The 19345-nt window shown below is 41.5% G+C and overlaps 3 protein-coding genes across 5 annotated transcripts; all 3 read left to right on the plus strand.

Moving 5' to 3' along the window:
- The first annotated feature begins 1953 nt into the window (after nucleotides 1–1953).
- Nucleotides 1954–3433, plus strand: LOC108151849 (40S ribosomal protein S9). The gene is made up of 4 exons (XM_017280735.2): nucleotides 1954–2053; nucleotides 2241–2483; nucleotides 2671–2857; nucleotides 3137–3433. Exons 2-4 carry the CDS (start codon nucleotides 2261–2263, stop codon nucleotides 3312–3314), a joined length of 588 nt encoding a protein of 195 aa, XP_017136224.1. The 5' UTR covers nucleotides 1954–2053; nucleotides 2241–2260; the 3' UTR covers nucleotides 3315–3433.
- Nucleotides 3434–3674: 241 nt separating this feature from the next.
- LOC108151848 (leucine-rich repeat-containing protein 59) lies at nucleotides 3675–6225 on the plus strand. 2 transcript variants are annotated; one of them, XM_033387153.1, is made up of 5 exons: nucleotides 3675–3769; nucleotides 3905–4044; nucleotides 4608–4667; nucleotides 4724–4990; nucleotides 5065–6225. In XM_033387153.1, exons 2-5 carry the CDS (start codon nucleotides 3937–3939, stop codon nucleotides 5614–5616), a joined length of 987 nt encoding a protein of 328 aa, XP_033243044.1. In that variant the 5' UTR covers nucleotides 3675–3769; nucleotides 3905–3936; the 3' UTR covers nucleotides 5617–6225. The 2 variants fall into 2 exon arrangements, with proteins under 2 accessions (XP_033243044.1, XP_017136223.1); XM_017280734.2 differs by lacking the exon at nucleotides 3675–3769 and having other exon boundaries at nucleotides 3835–4044.
- Nucleotides 6226–7367: 1142 nt separating this feature from the next.
- On the plus strand, nucleotides 7368–17810 carry LOC108151847 (proton-coupled amino acid transporter-like protein pathetic). Of its 2 annotated transcripts, XM_017280731.2 has the most exons (6): nucleotides 7368–7540; nucleotides 12598–12668; nucleotides 12750–12814; nucleotides 14932–15178; nucleotides 15260–16174; nucleotides 16242–17808. In XM_017280731.2, the coding sequence occupies exons 2-6, from the start codon at nucleotides 12654–12656 to the stop codon at nucleotides 16407–16409; spliced, it is 1410 nt and encodes a 469-aa protein (XP_017136220.1). In that variant the 5' UTR covers nucleotides 7368–7540; nucleotides 12598–12653; the 3' UTR covers nucleotides 16410–17808. The 2 variants fall into 2 exon arrangements, with proteins under 2 accessions (XP_017136220.1, XP_017136221.1); XM_017280732.2 differs by lacking the exons at nucleotides 7368–7540; nucleotides 12598–12668; nucleotides 12750–12814 and adding an exon at nucleotides 14775–14867 and having other exon boundaries at nucleotides 16242–17810.
- Nucleotides 17811–19345: the final 1535 nt, after the last annotated feature.

Raw genomic sequence — 19345 nt, forward strand, 5'->3', positions numbered from 1 at the left:
GACGTAAAAGACTATGTATCCCGGGTTGAAAGGCATTCTTTTGAGTTTCTACTTTCTGTAGCTTAGCTTAGCTTATTTTACACGTGATCAAGTATTATTTGGCTTGTCAGATTTTAGTCGTTCAAGCGCACGAATTATACATTTTAGTAATTAAAATGAACAAAAAATTGTGTAAAAGTATTTTGTTTAAGAAACATTTGGGTTTAGTCACGAACGATTGTCAGTTTACTGGGATAACGTCGAGCATCCGTTGTCTGAGGGAGAAGGAGCGCGACGTGCTAGATGAGTGGCTTGTTAAAAATAACATCGTGCTAGATGCCCGTACACGCCGCGAGTTCTCGGACGTGCTGCCTGTGGCAAAGATCATGAAGAAAAAGTATGGCCGCCTGGTGCAACTGCAATACTATGTTCCCCGCAGCAGCCAAGCCTTGAAGTTGGTCAATTGGATTGTCTTCAATGAAAAGGTCCTTAAGTGCTTACATGTCAACCTTTCGAGAGAAACCATGGAGGACTTGTCTAAGGGAAGTACTTGGGCACTCGATTCGCTGCTGTATTTTATTGCAACAGGCAAAAATCCGGGCTTGGGACGCTTCGTGGCTAGGCCGCGCTCGTTCAGCATGCCCAAGCAGCAGATAGTTCGATGTGATCCGGACTCTGTCTCTCTTCCATGTCTCTTTATAAATAAAAATTCATTCAAGAATGGATTTTAGGTACGTATTATCTCTTTGCATTTAGAGATTTTGACATTATTTCAAATTTGTCGCCTACAATTTTTTGTTTCTCATTTGCAGAGCGCTGTGACTGAAACCCAGATTTAATAAATTATTATTTTATAATTATATGAATCAACAAAATCAACGAAAACATATTACACACTTGTGATAATTTTGATTGCTATGGAGTAAGAAAATGTAAGGGAAAATCGAGAAAAGCAGTAACAACAGTAAATCAAAACAAAAAAAATCACCGGCTTTCTGCTGTGTGTTGTTGTTTTAAATGATCGCAGCATTGTATTTGATATTATTTAGCTAATTTTCCCTTGAGTTGCATTTAGGCATACGATTCCCTTAATGGTTTGTTAGACAAAAGGAGAATGAATAAATGTTTGTCATGCAGGCTATAATGAATGAAATGACGGATTTTATAAACTTTTTTTACGTATGCAAAAATAGTCTAAATTTTAAAGCTATCTCAACGAAACTTAAAGCGATCTCTTAAACGAATTAATGAAAGAAAATACAAATGTGCATACTCCGTAAATATGTTGTTGATGTGTAGCAAATGATGTAGCAAATGTGTAGTTGCCATGTAAAAAATTTACATTTTAGATGTCCATTTTTATTTAAACATTTTGTTTTCATCAATCTTGTAGAAAATGTATTAATCAATCGGATATAATGATGTGTTCAGAGGTGAGTGTCCTAGCTAGCTACTTATATTCAGCCGAATATCAAAATCGAGGAGTATGACTTCCGATCATGGATAGCGAACGATAAGCCCATTGTGGACCGATGGATATTAAAATACACTCCAAGCAGTTCAATTTTTAAGTTCAGAGGAAAGATTATTAGATAGCATGCTAATATAACAAGAATTTACAATCAGTAATATTTTCCGCCATTTACCTCAAGTCGTTGAAGTGTTTAAATAGAGGGGGGTTAAGTGGTCTAAGTTCAATTTCCTTTCGATATACGAGATCGTTGTTGAGGTACCAAAATTTAAGCAAAAACAATCAAAGCAATAGCCGTAGCAGGAAAACAAATCAAGTAATTAAAACATGCCAGTCAAGTAGAAAAATTGATTCATTATTCGGATAAAATTATGTGGGCAGGGCTGAGAGTTATATCTAGCTAATAATAATCGACGGAATATCAACCACGAGGAATATGTATAATAGAACTTGAATTCGTCAGTATATTTACAGTATATTTTTAAAATGAGACGGTATATGTTGGTATATTTCTGATGGTCAGACCGTATATTTGATCAACAAATCCGCCGTGACACGGCTCTAGTCCACCTCTTTCTTCTTTCGCCAATCGCCAACCGAAACGTACGTAAAAATTCCCGTGTGCAAGATTCAGAACATATACAGTAAAATAGGTGAAAATGTGAAAAATATTGCTAGCCAAGACTGTGTTAGGCTTCAACAAACAGCTAAATAGATAGTTCAGAGAAAAATCTATTTGGATGTTTGAGATTGCTCGAGATTGAAATCTAACCTTACATTTGCTTTGCAGACGGTTGAATTGTTGGAATCATGGTAAACGGCCGCATACCATCGGTCTTCTCGAAGACCTATGTGACTCCCCGTCGCCCCTATGAAAAGGCGCGTCTGGATCAGGAGTTGAAGATCATTGGCGAATATGGTCTTCGCAACAAGCGTGAGGTGTGGCGCGTCAAGTACGCTCTGGCCAAGATCCGTAAGGCTGCCCGTGAGCTGCTGACCCTCGATGAGAAGGACGAGAAGCGTCTTTTCCAGGGTAAGTAGAGCAGATGGAATATTTCGCCTGTGGTGTGTCATGATGAGCTGTATTAAATAATATAATTTCTGACACTTCTTGTCTGAACAAATCATTGACGTTAACAAATACACACTGAAAATGCTCCAAGACACGCGTTTAGAATGCAATTTTAGAATTCGTATTAAATGTATTACTCTTTCCACAGGCAATGCCCTTCTGCGTCGTCTGGTGCGCATTGGTGTCTTGGACGAATCTCGCATGAAGCTCGATTACGTGCTAGGCCTGAAGATTGAAGATTTCTTGGAGCGTCGTCTGCAGACCCAGGTCTTCAAGCTTGGATTGGCCAAGTCCATCCATCATGCCCGTGTGCTGATCCGCCAGCGTCACATTCGGTAAATATCGCTTGGACAGCGACGTCAAACGTCGCTAGGCAATAAATCACAAGAAAAATGTGTTGTTCAGTAAGACCACTTGGGAGTCGAACAGGCAACTGCCTGCACCGGCTCTCAACGTCTTTTGATTGTGTAGATGACTTTGCTCACTCCAATCTTAATGCAAACCCCGCATTGCGTAAGTTGCACTGAACGCCATGCCAAAACCTCGCAGCCACCACGTGCTGGACTTGTGAGCAGCCATAACTAAACGAATTATCTTCTGCTTTCCCCATCTAGTGTGCGCAAGCAAGTTGTCAACATCCCATCGTTCGTTGTGCGCCTGGACTCCCAGAAGCACATCGACTTCTCTCTGAAGTCGCCCTTCGGTGGCGGCCGTCCTGGTCGCGTCAAGCGCAAGAACCTGAAGAAGAACCTGGGTGGTGGTGCTGTTGCTCCCGAAGAGGATGAGGACTAAGCTATGGTAGCCTGCCAATTCGACTATATGGCGCAAAATTTTATACAGTTCAAACTTTGTTTTACACAATAAATGTAAAATGGCCAAAAGTTGACGTGGCTTTAATAAGATGAAATGGAGAGACTCTTGGTTTAAATATATTTTATGTTTTAGCCTTTTGGCGCTGCTGACGTCCTCCGTTTTAGGGGAGGGCAGGCGCTTCATTGTTCTTGGGGCAAGACAAAATTCATATTTTCAATAAAGTGCGCCCACTTTAAATTGATGTGCTTGTCTCCCAGTTGAATTTCCACTGCTGCTAAAAACCTATCGATGCTACAGCTGTCAGAAGTAACATATCAATAACTTGATTTTACCCGTAACAACGCAACACAAATAATATTCAACAATAGTTTAAATTGTTGAAAATTCCGAAAAGTACTCGATGCATAATCAATTAATTATACTATAACGAAAAGGTGCGTGCATTTTAAGCAAAATAGACATCGATAGTACCATTCGTGCTCCGATAGTACTATCGGTGTTCTTGCCGTCTCTGCCGTCCGGCTGTGTTTTGATTCGCAGTTTTGCGGCACTTGCTTGTTATTTTTTAGAAACGGAAATCGGCATAGATAGTCCTTATAAAATGCCGAAAACCGGCGAAAAGGTAAAAGTAAGCGTGAAGGATCGTGTTCAGGAGGACCACTGCGACCTGAGTCTCTCGGAGCTGAGCGAAATACCGGTCAAAGAAATTGTGAGTATTAGTTAAATTACTGGGCTAATTAACACACCAGCGTATGTGTGGCTGGGCTGTGTGGTGTCTCCATCTGCATTATCCACCGTCCCCCTTCTGCTCGTTGACTTTTCTATCGTCTGGCAAAAGTCTAGTCACAGTCTATCTCGCTTGTGCACCCAGAGAGAGAGAGAGAGAGAGCGAGAAGAGCTCCCTACTCCCATTGTTGGTTTTGTTGTTGCTCTGGCTGCCTGCCGGCTGGCTTGCAATTAACGCTGACGATGGCTGCGGCTCTACCCCTCTTCTCAGGCAGCGCAGAGGAAGTGATGTGTGTGTGTGAGTGGTTGGTGGGTTGCTCGAATGTGTTAGTGTGAGTGTGTGTGAAAATGCAGCTAAAACTGCTTGAGGGGGTTGATTTTTGGTCTTACCACCCCTCTCCGTGCGGTCACGTTGCCAAAAAAATTAAAAAGAAGGGAAATGAGATTTTAAAGTATGTCGTTTTTGGGGGTTTCTTTTCGGTGATGTGACCCTGCTTCCTTTCCCTGAATGCAACTCCTTTTTCAGTACGCCTTTGTCCTTTGCAGGCTTCGTTCAAGCGAGTCACCGTTTTGGATGTGTCCAGCAACCGCTTGACTAACCTGGGAGTAAGTCCTACCACTTAAGAAAGTCAGTTCATTTAATGGATATTTTTCCCCTGCAGCGCCACTTCCCCATACTCACTCAGCTGGTAAGGCTCGATCTAAGCAAGAACCAAATACGCTATCTGCCCGAAGATTTCGGATTGCTGGTGAATTTGCGCCATCTGGACCTCTACAACAATTGCCTGGAGCACTTGCCAATGAGCTTTTCCCAACTTCGTCGACTGCGATATTTGGACCTGAAGACCAATCCGTTAATACCCGCCTGGGTGAAGATTGTGGGTCCGTGCTCCACGATGAAGGAGTGCCAAGAGGCGGCCAAGAACTGTGTAAGTGGGAAAGTGCCACTTCACTCGAGTGGGTTGAGTGGCCTCTTGTGTGCAACTTTGCTCGCATTTTGCAGGTCAGCGTCTGCGCCAACTTGAAGCCCGAAATCGAACGCGACCGTCTGGCCCAGGTCTCCCAAGAGCGTGAACAGAGTGCTGACAAAATGTCTGCCGGAGGGGATGGGTCCACCAGTTCCTTGGCCAATGGCGCCGGAGCAGGGGCCAAGAAGTCGACCAAACCAAATAACAAGAAAGCAAAATTGAAGAAATTGGCCGAAGCCGCGGAGAAAGACTTAACATTCAAGCCAGTAAATGCTGTGGGAGCAGGGAATGGGGCAAAATCTGCCAGTCAGAAGATCAATCAAAAGAAGAAATCGACCAACAGCACCTCCTGGCTAAATATGCTCCAAAAGGTTGCCCTGTCCACACTGGTTACCTTCATGGTGCTCGTTGTTATCAATATACTCCTCATCTACATGCTTATGTTCAAGAATCCGGAGATATCTGAAAAACTGGTGGAGTATATACCGCACCAGTATCGGGACTGGATAGTGACCAAGACGGATCTCTTTCGTTTACGTGTCACCGACTGGATCTCCGAGTTCCGCACCCCACCGGAGGAGCACTGACGGTTCATTTATTTGAAGCCATAGAGCGCTGGGGCTTCAAATAAAACGAATCTCTGATAAATACAAAAATTCGGATGCAAGCGCTGGAGAAATCGGAAATGTGTAGACCACCTGAACGAGTTATACGACTGCGACTTTTATATATCCCAATGTATTGTGTATACTGCCATATACCCCCGTACTTTGCTAGAAATTAAACATTTACGTCCATGGACAAGGAATTTTTAGCACAGCCCTCACATCACACACAAGCACTGAAACTCAACTAATATACCATCAAACTACAGTCAATCAATCAACAAAACTGAACTGGACTCAAGTCAATTCAAGTCACAGATAAAACCTAACAATAACTCTTAAACTCAAACTCAATAGTAACTGAAACGCAGTTCCAAACTGTGGACACACATAGAAACTACAGACACAGTCAGACCAGAGACCCTCATATCTATATACCTACCCATACAGCTCTGCCACAGATCACGGATCAGATCAGCAAACACATACCATACATAAATACAACGATATTCTGTAAGAATTTCCCGTGCAATCCTCAGCTTGTCTGAAATTCAGCTCAAATTGTATTATTACATATTCCACTCTAACTGATCGATTGCCTTAAATCGAATCTCAAACGTGTAACAACTTTTGTTTATTCATGTAAATTGAAACAAATTCATGCGGTTTCATATAATTTATGCAAAATCAAATTAATTGTAATCTAAAAACAAAAACTAGTGCTGATTTTTTGAATAAAGTTTTACATTTTAACAATAAACTTGGTTTTGGTTTATCTCTGAAAATATAGTCTGGGGATAAGAGGCTGCCAGGATGAAACTAAATTTATCAATGTTAATATTCCTTTACTTGTATAATTTACTCTTGAGATAGTGTCTTATCGGTACACTTCATAATTGAGCTATATACAATTTCCTATTAATCTATATCATTATCTTATATTTACTTAATGGGAATCCCCCATATAAAGTTGTAGAACACTTGAAAACTAATAAATTTCTGAGCATGATGCAATGCATCATTTCTACGAGGAGGAGCTCATGAAAGTTCGATTTCAATTTCATCAGCCAAAGATGGGTCGGTAACACCAGGCCGTTTTTTCCCTTCATGAGAGTTTTTTATAAGATATGCCCATCCTTTGTCTTCTCATCCTTTGCACCACGTTCCTTCCCCTCCCCTCTCATTTCACGAATGTTTCGCTCTATGGACATATGTACATATATTACCGGTCACTTTATGGTGGTTGCTTGCTCTCTTTTACTTTTGGCCCGCTCTTTCAGTTCAGCGCACATAGCCAGATCAGCGTACAAAAAAGCTAGAAACAGCCAAAACATTTAAAATTTACAAAGTAGAAAATTATATAATATATAATATGGCGATCGGGTTTTCTTTTCTTACTTTTAATCAGATAATGGACAAATTCCACAGCTTGGCTCCAGTCAGATTATTTTGCTCTTTACCAGCCCGTTGAAAACGCTTACATATATGTGTATCGAATCAGTAATGTGATTAGTGTTTATTACATTTGATTATGAATTATATTCTTCAAATGTTTGATTAGAACCGGAATCAAAATAGTTTTTATTCCCGCCAGCCGCAAGATTACATTTCAAATTTTCCAAAATTTCAAAAGCGCCAGAACCGGCCGTAAAATGGTTAAACTGACACCACTGTGCCTGTGCTGCTACATATGTATACAACCAGCGCAATAGTGAGGCTCAGTTGCTCTTCGGTCGTTCGCGCGTTTTGTCCCGTTTGGCATTATTTTATTTGAGTGGCGAATTTTTAAATATGTATATTTATTAAAAAAAAACCCATTTTCGTGCGAATCCGGTAGACCCGATAAAAGTGTTAACCTCTCGCCTTCATCTTAGTACAGTACACACGGAGAAAAAGAAAACCCAAAGTAAGAAAAAATGAAGGCGGCATGTGTATTCTATACATAAGTAAAGAAGAAAAAAAACAACGAATCGAAGCACATGGCAGAAAATGGGGTTTGTCTCAAAATAGCAGCGGCAGAGTGCAATGGCAATAGAAAAGTCACACACTTGTTATGTATTCGTATTCAAAAGAATTTAGAAACGAAAAACCGCTGCAATCCATTAAAAATTTTAAAAAACATAGGAAAAAAATGGTGTAAAACATACAAAGCATAATTATAGGTAAGGGCTTCAGCAGTGGCCCAATGTCAATTATAATTACAAACCCACGGACAGAACCAAAAAGGAGACCAGAAAACTGAAAGAATCATTTTAATGGGACACGCGTGCAGTCTTAGCGTCGACGTCAATTTGCCAACGTTGCACCTGTTCCCTTATTTGCTTTACGTTTTTTCTGAAATTTTCGTTTGTCTGCCCCTGTCACTCCTCCTTCATTTTTGGGACTTAAGAAACCTTTTCCTTAGAAATCATGAATGGAATATAATCATTATCGTAATTGCGCGCGCTTTCTACTTTACTTAAAGTTGTGTGTGCTTTTGCTGTTGTTGCTGTTGCTGTTGTAGTGTACGATAGTTCAATGGCTGGGAATAGGTTTTCCCCATTTGACTTGCTGATGTTCCACGTTTCTTCTACATAGCAATACGTAATTTAATAGTAATTGAGCATTTAATCCAAGGGAAAGTTCACGCGATGTGTGTGGAATGGACAGGCAGGCAGGCTGACTACTGACAATGATGGCAAAAAGCAGGGCCAGATCTATCTAAATGCGTCAGTGCACACCCACGTCCACCCACACTCCCTGCCGTTAGAGCTGCTGACTCATCCAAGGACAAAACGAAATGCATAATCAACCTCGAAAATAGCTGTAAAACAAAAACAAAAAAGGTTAGAGTGCGAAACCTCCTCAAACAGAGTAGAGGTGTGTCTCTGTCTATGTCTGTGTGTGCGTGTGGTCCTTATCTCGCTCGTAATGCGCGAATTTTTATACCTGATACTCAAAATGAGTATTGGGGTATATTAGATTTGTGGTGAAAATGGATGTGTGTAACGTCCAGAAGGAATCGTTTCCGACCCCATAAAGTATATACATATATTCTTGATCAGCATCAATAGCCGAGTCGATTGAGCCCTGTCTGTCTGTCCGTCCGTCCGTCTGTCCGTCCCTATTAGCGCCTAGTGCTCAAAGACTATACGAGCTAGAGCAACGATGTTTTGGATCCAGACTTCTGTGATATGTCACTTGTACAGAATCGTAGAGAAAGACCATATCTTTTAGACTGCAGAATCTGAATTGTATCGTATCATTATTATAGCCAGCATCAAGAAAACAATTTCATTTTTTCTCGCCCTGTCTCTCTCTAACACACACGTAGCATAGCCGACTTTGCTTAGAGCCTAGATCTCAGAGACTATAAAATCTAGAACAACCAAATTTGGTATCCACACTCCTAAGATATCGAACCCCCTTCCGCTCCCGCAAAGTACGAAAATCTGGGGATATCCACAAATCTCAGAGATTATTAACGCTAGAGTATCTATCCGGTTGCTTAATCTGGATCATATCGGATCATTTTTATAGACAAAAGGAACAAATCAATTTCCAGTGGCTACGCAGCGCCCGACATCAGGCTCAGACTGATTTTCTGTCTCTCTCGCACGCACTCTTTGTCGTGTCGTTTAATATTAGCGGCGTCTGCCGGAGGAGAGCCATACTGACTAAGTATCGGGTATAAATGTAGAGTTGCGGTCTCCGCAGCAACTCACAACGTTCCCTCTCGTTTTAGTCTATTATTGATTTTAGTATTGCTGTTGTTGTTGCGGGTAATTAACAAAACAGAAATTTACAAGCTTCAAAGCAAAAGACGCAGTAAAACTGTGACGTCAGACTGGAGTCCAACCAAAAGAGAGAGAGAGAAGAGAGTGCGTAGGCAGAATGAATGGCAAGACTGCAACTGTTGCTTGCGTGGGAGCAACGTCTTGACAGTTTGACGCATTAATGCAGGCAGAAGCGAGACGGAGATATGAATTGCCTTTCTAGGAACACTTCTTCCCTCACTATGACATTTGGTGGAAAGAACTGGCCTTCCAAGCATAGCAAAGAATGATGTAAGGGCATTTATCCATCGGTGCACGTCTATCATACAGTTTGACAACACCATTCGTTGTTTACCGCTATTCTTGTCTGTCTGTCTGTCGGTCTGTGTCTTCCTTTCGCTCGTGTCTGCAATTTGCGCAATTTGTTCCATACACCCACATACAAAAACTACACTTGACCGCCTTCTCAACGGTAAATGTCGTGGGTCGTAACACACACCTTAAAGAAGGTTGAAAAATAACCGGAAATCGATCGAACCATTCAACATACGGTTCAAAAAGTACAGTTGATAAAGTTCTTTCTCATGCACCGTAATAATACTGCCCAATAATATGCGAAATCAATACTATATGTTAATGAGCATTATCTAAAATGATAAACGCAACTTTGCATATATGTATGTACATACATGTACATACATGTAGTTGCAGACTGTTATCAGAACTAGAAGTTATGCAAGGACCACACGCCAACACTCGAAATAGCTGCAATTCGTTCCGCTACCTTTTCAGATAACTACGGGGCTTTTATTTACAGGGTCTTCCTAGAGGCCCCGTGAATTGTCTCCCTATCTTAGACTCGTAATAATGATAGTTTGTGTTTCAAGTAGTACACTATTTGGACAGCAGTTTTTGTTTGAAACATTTTCTCTAATGACGTCAAAGTTGACAAAGTTTGGGTGATCTTTGATCTTTGAGCTGCCATACAATAGAAAGCAGCTGCTTAAATATTTTTTAGAGCTTCCGAAAGGCATCATGAAAGACTGGCTGACAACTTTCAGTCATCCATAGATAAAATATAAAAAAAAGTATCGTCTTTTGATAAGAGAAATTGCTTTTACAGAAACATGTGCCTTATCAACTTCCAAGAACCAACTACAAGTATCACTATCTGGGAAAGGTTCTCTAGCAAAAACCACAAACTGTACTTCAAGTAAATATCGAAGGGCTGAAATGGTATAGCGAAATAAACAAGAACTGAACGATAGGAAATACAATACTTTTATTTGTTGGTCAGCCGGTAAGCGAAGAAGCTCCAATACCATACCTTATGATTGCCTAATGCATTCGTCATCATATTTTTGCTGATGAAATATTGGATATGCTTTGCACTATGCCGCCGACTGTTCTCTGTTGATTCCAGCCGATTCCACAGTAACGTTATCTGTATCTGAGAGCCAAAAACACTATTTATGCCTTCTATTTATGCTACATGTTTCTGGCATGCATCTGCGACTTGTTTTTCTGCCTGTCGGCATTTTCTCAAACATTCTCACGCTACAAAAATACATTGCCTTCGTTCTTGCACAATTCTTCTCTCATTCGGACGAAATCTTAATCCCTAATAATATTACCCTTGTTTTTTCGACATATGTACATACATATTTCACATTGCTAAAATGTCGATTTCAAGGTTTTAAACCGAATTCTAGTGATCTGTCACGTCTCAACGAGATAGGTGTTAATTTTTTGAGTGATCTCCGGCAGTACAGTTCTAGAATAGATCCACAAAGAGAGAAAGAGAGAGGGAGAGAGACAAATAGTGAAAAGAAACGTAGATATCTTAATGATGTTAATGAGAGCTTTATTTAAAAGAGAAACAATACATTGTATTTAGTTTATCAGGGGAAAACTAAGTAGAGACAATAACAACCAAAAAAAGATCGAAAAGCAAATCATTCTAGCTTTCATTCCTTAATTTTTATTTACAATGTATTGTCAATAAAATCCGTAAATTATTCCTACGAATAGTAAAAGTAGACACGCACCGTAGCGAAGTGATGCAATCGGTATTTTTTTTTTGGCAATTTTCGTGCGTGATAACGATGTTAGATAATAAATAATATTTATGAGTCAGTAATATAAAATGTGAATCGTCTTCAATGTCACATTTTATTGCAAGTCAATGTAAATGGATGTTTCAGGGAATGCAGCTTCCCAGACAGACTTACATATCTGAGTGCAGGCGACCCCTGGAAGAGAGAGAGAGAGGTCAGGGCAGTTCATTCAACCTTGCGGCGAAATATGCTGAAGTGTGGCGAAGTATGCGAGAATGGAACGTAACATGACCAAAACAACTGGCTAAAAACTGTATACGAAGCGTCTGTAGAAAGGGGAAACGAAATATGGCAACACACACAAGAGCAAGCCACAAATATATGCACATAAATACATATGTAACATATATCATTTATCAGACCCGACTAGACACCGACACCGACTTCAGCGTCGTAATTAAACCCTTGAGCCGCTGGTTCTTCTTCGGTTCGGTTCTGTTCTGTTTTATTCTGTTCTATACTGGAATTCTTGACAGCAATTTGATGACAAGGCCAGACCACTTCGAAGAGAAGTCGATTTTGGGGCCAGGGCAAAGTACAGACGACACTCCTACTCACAAAAATCGATGGACTGTTTGTGTGCGAAATCTTGCACATGTGACCGGGATTTGACGGATTAATAATAGATATATTGTATACTCGGGGGCCCCACGACAACAACCTGAAACAATTAACAGAAATGTGTCGTTGACGAAAGAACCCATATTGCTTGATCTATAAATAAAGAATCATTAGAGCAGCAGATTGACACCAGACAAGAAAATGAAATCTAGAGAAGAAACGAGAAAAGAATGGCCTTTCCATTTTTATACAATTTTATTTGCATAAATTGATTCAAACTGCTTCAAATTGAAATTGAGCGGCACAAAACAATTAAACGGGGGGCGGGATCGGGAATCGAGATTGGGGAATGGGGAATGGAATTGTAAGTAATTTAACGACACGAATCGCAGTCAATCAAATCGAATAAAGTGACAATGTCTGGCTCGGAATTCTATTAGTTTAAGGCTCGGCGGCAACATCTTGCCTCAATTAAAATTCATTATTAAATCAATCAACAAATTCCGTTCTGTTCTCCCTTTTGATTGCAGTCTCTGTTGTACACTGAGGAAAACGTCACTTGAAAAGCAGACAAAATATACACAAAATGGTGAACATTGTGGTAAGTAGTTTCTGTCTTTTTCCATTCATTAATGGCCTTTATTCATTCATTCGTTTGAATTGTTTCTTTGTGCTTCTTCAGGATGGCGGCGCCAAGCATGCGCCCCAGGAAATGGAGCAGTTCCTGCCGGGCGAAGGAGGAAAAACGTGAGTCTTTCGTTTGCTAAAAATAAGCAATGTATTAAGCGATGGATGGCATGGCTCATGTGGTTCATTTCATGTGTTTGCCAATTAAGTAAAATTCGTGCTAATTGGTTCATAATGCCGCCAAAGGCAATTCACTGAAAACGGCTGGCGTGCTCCGACTTTGCCCCCGGTTTTTGAAGCTACGGTGCACTTCAGACGCCAGATTGATTACAATTAGTACTATCTGGCAGACTGGGAAGTAAACGCCTAATGTGGGGGCTTAGATCATGGACATAGTGTTAACGTTGGTGTTACACATTTGATAACGAGCTTAGACCATAACTAACTGTATAATCAAACAGTCTGTTGCTTTTTTAATAGGCAACAACTCACGTAAGAGCCTCGACCGTATCCCTAACGAGTACTAAAGTCAATCTAATGGAAATTCCAACGTTTGTACGCAAATAGAGAAATAAATCACCTTACATCAATGCATATGAGTGATTCCTCCTCTATCAATACGAAAGTTCAAAGGGGCTCTAAAAATATAGTTATACCCTACATATACATTTATCGCAGGTATTATCTGTAGCTGGTAGATGTTTATTCTCCTTGGGAGTATACGTATGCTAATTGTTTGTAATCTGGCTACCAGATCCAAATAATAATGACACGAAAGTAAACAAAGAGGGAGATCTACTTTTATTTGGCTCGTTTTGATCGTTTAGATACCCTTCACAAGTCCAGAAAGATGCCCTTCAGGATGATCTTTGATCTTGGATGACGCTGCGGAATATATAATTTCGTATGTTTGATAACGCCTGACTTTAGCTCTTGAACTGATTGGAATCTTTTTAATAATAAATATATTTAGAATATACAGAAAAAATATAATGGAAAAAATTGTGCCGTCATTCAAATTACTGACATCCGGCACTTAAAAATATGATTACGATTACTATAGAAATATATACATACATAAATACATAAAGGCAAGCTGTCATGGAAATTGTTTATAAATGTAATACTATCTTTAACTATTAAATCACTCTGACCATTCCATTCCCGAGTCTGTCTGTTCATAGGGCCACGAACTTGAATTTTTTCCGTCTGATCTATGATCTATATATAGACGTACACATACTAAAGTCTATTCATGCGTTCTTGGGCTAAGGAATGACAGACAATGAGTGATACAAATTAAGCATACAAAAGAATGGAATGAAAACTAGAGTCCTAGTAGGTAGCGTCCTCATTTACGCGTCCATTTCTGGCTATTTTAATTTGATATTTGGTGAAATTAATCAAGGAGATTCTTTAGATCAGTAAAAAGGCAGAATTTGGCCAAACAGAACATTCAAATATTTGCTGTACTGCGGTGGCGACATCTGACGGCACTTGCATTCCAATTCTACACCCAAAATACATGACATGTATTTAACAGTTACTTGCGACACCTAGCGGTAAGCAAATCATTAAGAACGTTAGGAAGGGATTGGGAGGGATGGGTTATGTTGTGGGTCCTAGTGGGAGTCCCATCCACAAGTGATGATCTGCTACTCATTCTGTGTAGAAGAAACACCTAATTTCTTATGAAACACTAAGAGGAGTATAGCAGCTAACGAATACGTCGATGTACGCGTTTGCTGCTTCACGCTTTCGTTGGCAGTTTTCTTTATGGCTGATGCAACCGAAACGGCAAAGTGAGTCAGGCATAGGAATGGAATGGAATGAGATCCATAGATTCATGCGATCAATTGGCTCGAACAGGCCAATCAGAAGTGGCCTGCCCAAATTCGGCCCGACAACAACACTAGCAGTTGTTGTACCACTTCTTTGGCCCCCGACATTAAGTTACAAGAGTAGTATTATGAGCCGTTGCAATTGCAGATGCAGCAATTCCGTTAAAAGAGAATTTCACTGTCAGCATACATATAAGAAAACGCGACACTTTCGAGGCGAGCTTCAGTTGCGAATGACAATAGCCAAGCGAGCCACGAGTATCAGAAACAAGCATCAGCAGCAGCAGGAGCATGAGAATGGGCGATCAAGAACCCACGAGTGTGGAGCTGAGGTTCCCCTTGAGTTAATGTTAAAAGTGCAAAAAGATAAACCCTGTTGTTCTCTTTTAATTACAGATACCATATACAACCACGCAAGGCGGACAACGAGCAGGCCCTGGGCAACAATGAGTTTGATCCGTTTGCACACCGCGACAATGAGCATCCCACGAGCGATAATGAAACGCTCACGCATTTGCTTAAGGCCTCCCTGGGCACTGGCATCCTGGGCATGCCCATAGCCTTCATGTACTCTGGCATTATCATGGGCATCTTTGCCACCATCTTCACCGCCTTTGTGTGCACGCACTGCAGTTATGTGCTGGTAAGTGGATGACACCGATTGGCCATCAATTTAGTCATTAATTTAGCGAAACATAGATCTAATTAATGGGTAATCTTTTAGGTGAAATGCGGCCACAAACTGTACTACAAGACACGTCGCACCAAGATGACATTTGCCGAAATTGCCGAGTCTGCATTCCAGAAGGGCCCCAAGTGGAGCCGGGGTTTTGCCCCCGTGGCCAAGTTCTCGATATTGTTTGGCCTGTTCCTCACGTACTTCGGCACCTGTTCGGTGTACACCGTGATTGTGGCTAAGAATTTCGAACAGTTGATCGAGCACTGGACGGGAACGGAAGTGTCCTCGCGTCTGCTCATCTGCTCCCTGTTGGTGCCACTGATCCTGATTGCATGGGTGCCGAATCTCAAGTACCTGGCCCCCGTCTCGATGGTGGCCAATGTGTTCATGGGCCTGGGACTGGGCATTACCTTCTACTATCTGACGCAGGATCTGCCCCCGTTGGAGTCGCGTAATTATTTGGTGCTGGGCACCTTGCCGTCCTTCTTCTCCATCACCATCTTTGCGATGGAGGCCATCGGAGTGGTGATGCCGCTGGAGAACAACATGAAGACGCCACAGAACTTCCTCGGCCTCTGCGGAGTGCTCAGCCAGGGCATGTCCGGCGTGACACTCATCTACATGCTTTTGGGTTTCCTTGGCTATCTGCGGTACGGCGAGGACACGCAGCAGAGCATCACCTTGAATCTGCCCGTCCACGAGTGGCCCGCCCAGGCGGTGAAGGTCCTGATTGCCTTGGCCGTTTACTGCACATTCGGACTGCAGTTCTATGTGTGCCTGGAGATCGTCTGGGATGGCATCAAGGAGAAGTGCACCAAGCGTCCAATTCTGGTCAACTATGTGCTGCGCACTGTCCTGGTGACGGCTGCCGTTGTCCTGGCCATTTCTGTGCCCACAATCGCACCCTTCATGGGTCTTATCGGGGCCTTCTGCTTCTCCATTCTGGGTCTGATATTCCCCGTAAGTTTACACACTGAAATTATTTGAAAGATCTCTTAATCAAACTCTGTTAATTCGTCCTTTTAAGGTGCTCATTGAGCTGGTCCTCCATTGGGACACTGGATTCGGTAAATACAACTGGATTCTGTGGAAGAACATTGTCATCTGCATCTGCGGCATTGGCGCACTTGTCTTTGGCTCCCTTGCCGCTATCCGAGATATTGTTGAAGTCTACACCGCAGTGGCACCGCAATAAGTCGCCCCACCCTTTCCCCCCGGCCAAAGGAGGTAGAGGATTTGAGGAGGACTAGGATGCCCCTTGCTATAATACCAATAGGGTATAGGAATACTTAGGGAGAGCCGAAGCAGCGGGAGTGGCTCCGATTCCTAGAAATCATCTAACTATTGTTAGATGTAAAAGAAACCTGCGCCCACGTTTTGTACATTTTTCGTCTGTTGCTGTTTGTGTCTGTCTGTTGATTATTTCGGGACCCGTGGAAGCGTATCTACAATACACTAAATAAGTGCCTAACTACCACAAACACACACAGCACCAACTATGCCGTTTTAGCACGTTTAGAACGCTTGCACCCATACACCCACACGTAATGTAAGGTAGTTGATAGGTCTGAAGGCAAGGAAATGCCATTTAGCATGCATTTAGTACAGATCAGAGCAGACCGGAGAGCAGGTTGAAATGATTTCAAGTGATCTCTTAATGTTCGAAACGTTTCGGAAACAACTGAGAAACTGCAAATGTACTAAATGCACTTGATGCGCAGGCAAACATTTTCGAATTGTTTTACGTACAGTTTAGTACAGAGCTAAAAAACGAAGACAAACCAAAAAAGACTTACTTGCAATCTCTTCAATTACTTCCGTACCTCCTTGCCATCGCCACACTCCCTCTCCCTCTCCCTCTCTCTCTCTCTCTCTCTGTTCTAAAAAAAGAGTATTACGAAAGCAAGAAACCAAAATTTGAATTCATCTTTCATGCCACCAATTTATTTTTTCCTTTTTTCACTCTGCTTTTTTTGTATTTTGTTGTAGCAAAAAAAAAATGTGTTGCCTACATGAACTTTTAGCATGTTTTAGTTCGTAAGAAGCGTAAGAAAATACGTTAGTTAGTGTGAAGATGCTTTTGCAAATCGGCTCGTAATATTGTATGGCGGATCGGCTGCTACATTACTCAGAGAATACCTATTTTGATAAAAAGGAAAGCCTAAAGCCTGAAGCCTACAGCCGGGCGCATAACAGATTACATGCATACATAATACATAAATAATATTCAATTGCCCCGATATTCACTGTACCATGTATAAACAAACAATATTTTATTGTTGTTGTTGCATACAGTTATTTTTCTTCGTATTTTAATTGTAGCTTTAAAAAACCAATTACGATAGCGAGAAACGAAACCTATCGAAACCTATTGAGTAAAAATAAAAGTTGAAACATTTTTTATAAAAGTCGGATTATGTCGCATTTAAATTCCTTTGAAGGCAACGAAGCAGATCAGATCAGATCCGATCCGATTTATTTGTTAAACGTAGGCTTCTGTCAATTGTTTATACATACTATGTACGATATGTACCATATGTACGAGGAGTTCTAAGTATATATCTGCCTATAAAATAAAAAGTATTTAGAATTGAGACTTGTCCATACAATATTCGGAACAACAAACAAATTGATATGAATTTTTACTTTTTGAAAAGTGTTACAATGATAAACAAAAAATTGAATATACAACGTAAATATATACCTACCCATAAATTACAATATGAGAATGTAAATTAAAAGAACACCTCGGCTTTTACTATATTTCCACGTTCAATATTCGCACGCCCTTGAAGCTTTCCTGTCCTTATCGCAGAGCAAGCCTGCCCTGCGGGTTCAGCGCGTGGCTCTTGCGCATATCGCTTTGGAGTATCCGTTCATACAATGGCCGAAAAACATGCTCGATCAACTTCAATTGCCAATGGTTGAAAAGTCATTTGTTAATTGGTATTGAGTGGACAATACAATACAGTACTCGTAGAGGGGCGCAACGAATTTGATTTGTGTTTGCTGGCCCACAAATTGAATTGCAATGGAATTGGAATTGCTATTGCTGTTGCTTCGAATGCCTAATCCCACACACCATGTCTGAAGGCAAGCTGGGTTCAAGCAGAGGCAGAGACAGAGGAAGAGAAAGAGAAAGAGCTGGCTGAATGAGCGGGCATTACAGGCAATTGAACTGAACTGGCCTGGTCTGGTCTGGCCGTTTGGGCCAATTAGGTAACCTCCGATGCTCCATTCGGCCATTGGGCCGCTCTCAATGCGAAGCATCACTCTTCAGAGACCATCACAGACACAGAAATAGAAACAGACACAGGCAGAGCACTCTGTCAGAGATCGTGGTCGTGGTCGTGGTCGTTGTCGTGGTATTGGCTTGTCATCTTTTGTGACAAGATGCAAAATGGAAAGGCATGCCAACGTGGGAATACGGGGTACGTTACTGTCTGCGGCCAGAGAGGGGTCCCATCGCATCCTTGACATCGCATTGGACCATTTGTGATGGGTTCGATGAGAGTTGAGAGCGAGCCCCTCCAGGAAACTCGACTCGGAGCCAATTAGTGGCAGCCAAAAACTACAATAGTTGGCGAGTCTATAACGCCTTGTCGAGACAAATTATTGGTTGGGGAGAGGGATGGGGAAGGAGATGGGGGAGCCTGGAGTTGTTTGCCGCTTTCAAGGCTGGCGATGATTTAAAATAATTAATCTATGCCCTGGTCTGCTCTGCTCTGCTCTGCACTAGGTCTGGTCTACTCAATGGATGGGACGATGATGATGATGTTGTTGCATCTTGATTGAGCCAAGGTCTGACTGTTTTGACTGATTTTTACACGACTGCAGAAGTTGGTTTACTTTTGATTTTCTTTTGTTGCTGTGGTTTTCATTTCGGTTTCTTGTAATTTGTAATGTAAAACCGTTTGCTGCGCGCGATTGTGCAATCTTTTGGCATTTGAAATTACACCTTTTCTGATAGGCTTATTTGTGCTTGGCATTACAAGCCTATTCCCTGGTCTAGTGGCAGTTCTTATCGGTTACCCCTATCGCACCGGCGACACGATGGGTACTTTCTCCAACTTTCGCATAAAGCATTTATTATGGGTCTACTTTTGACACGCTCGGGCGCGCTCTTCTCAT

This window comes from Drosophila miranda, chromosome XR (assembly GCF_003369915.1).
Source record: "Drosophila miranda strain MSH22 chromosome XR, D.miranda_PacBio2.1, whole genome shotgun sequence".
Lineage (NCBI taxonomy): Eukaryota > Metazoa > Arthropoda > Insecta > Diptera > Drosophilidae > Drosophila > Drosophila miranda.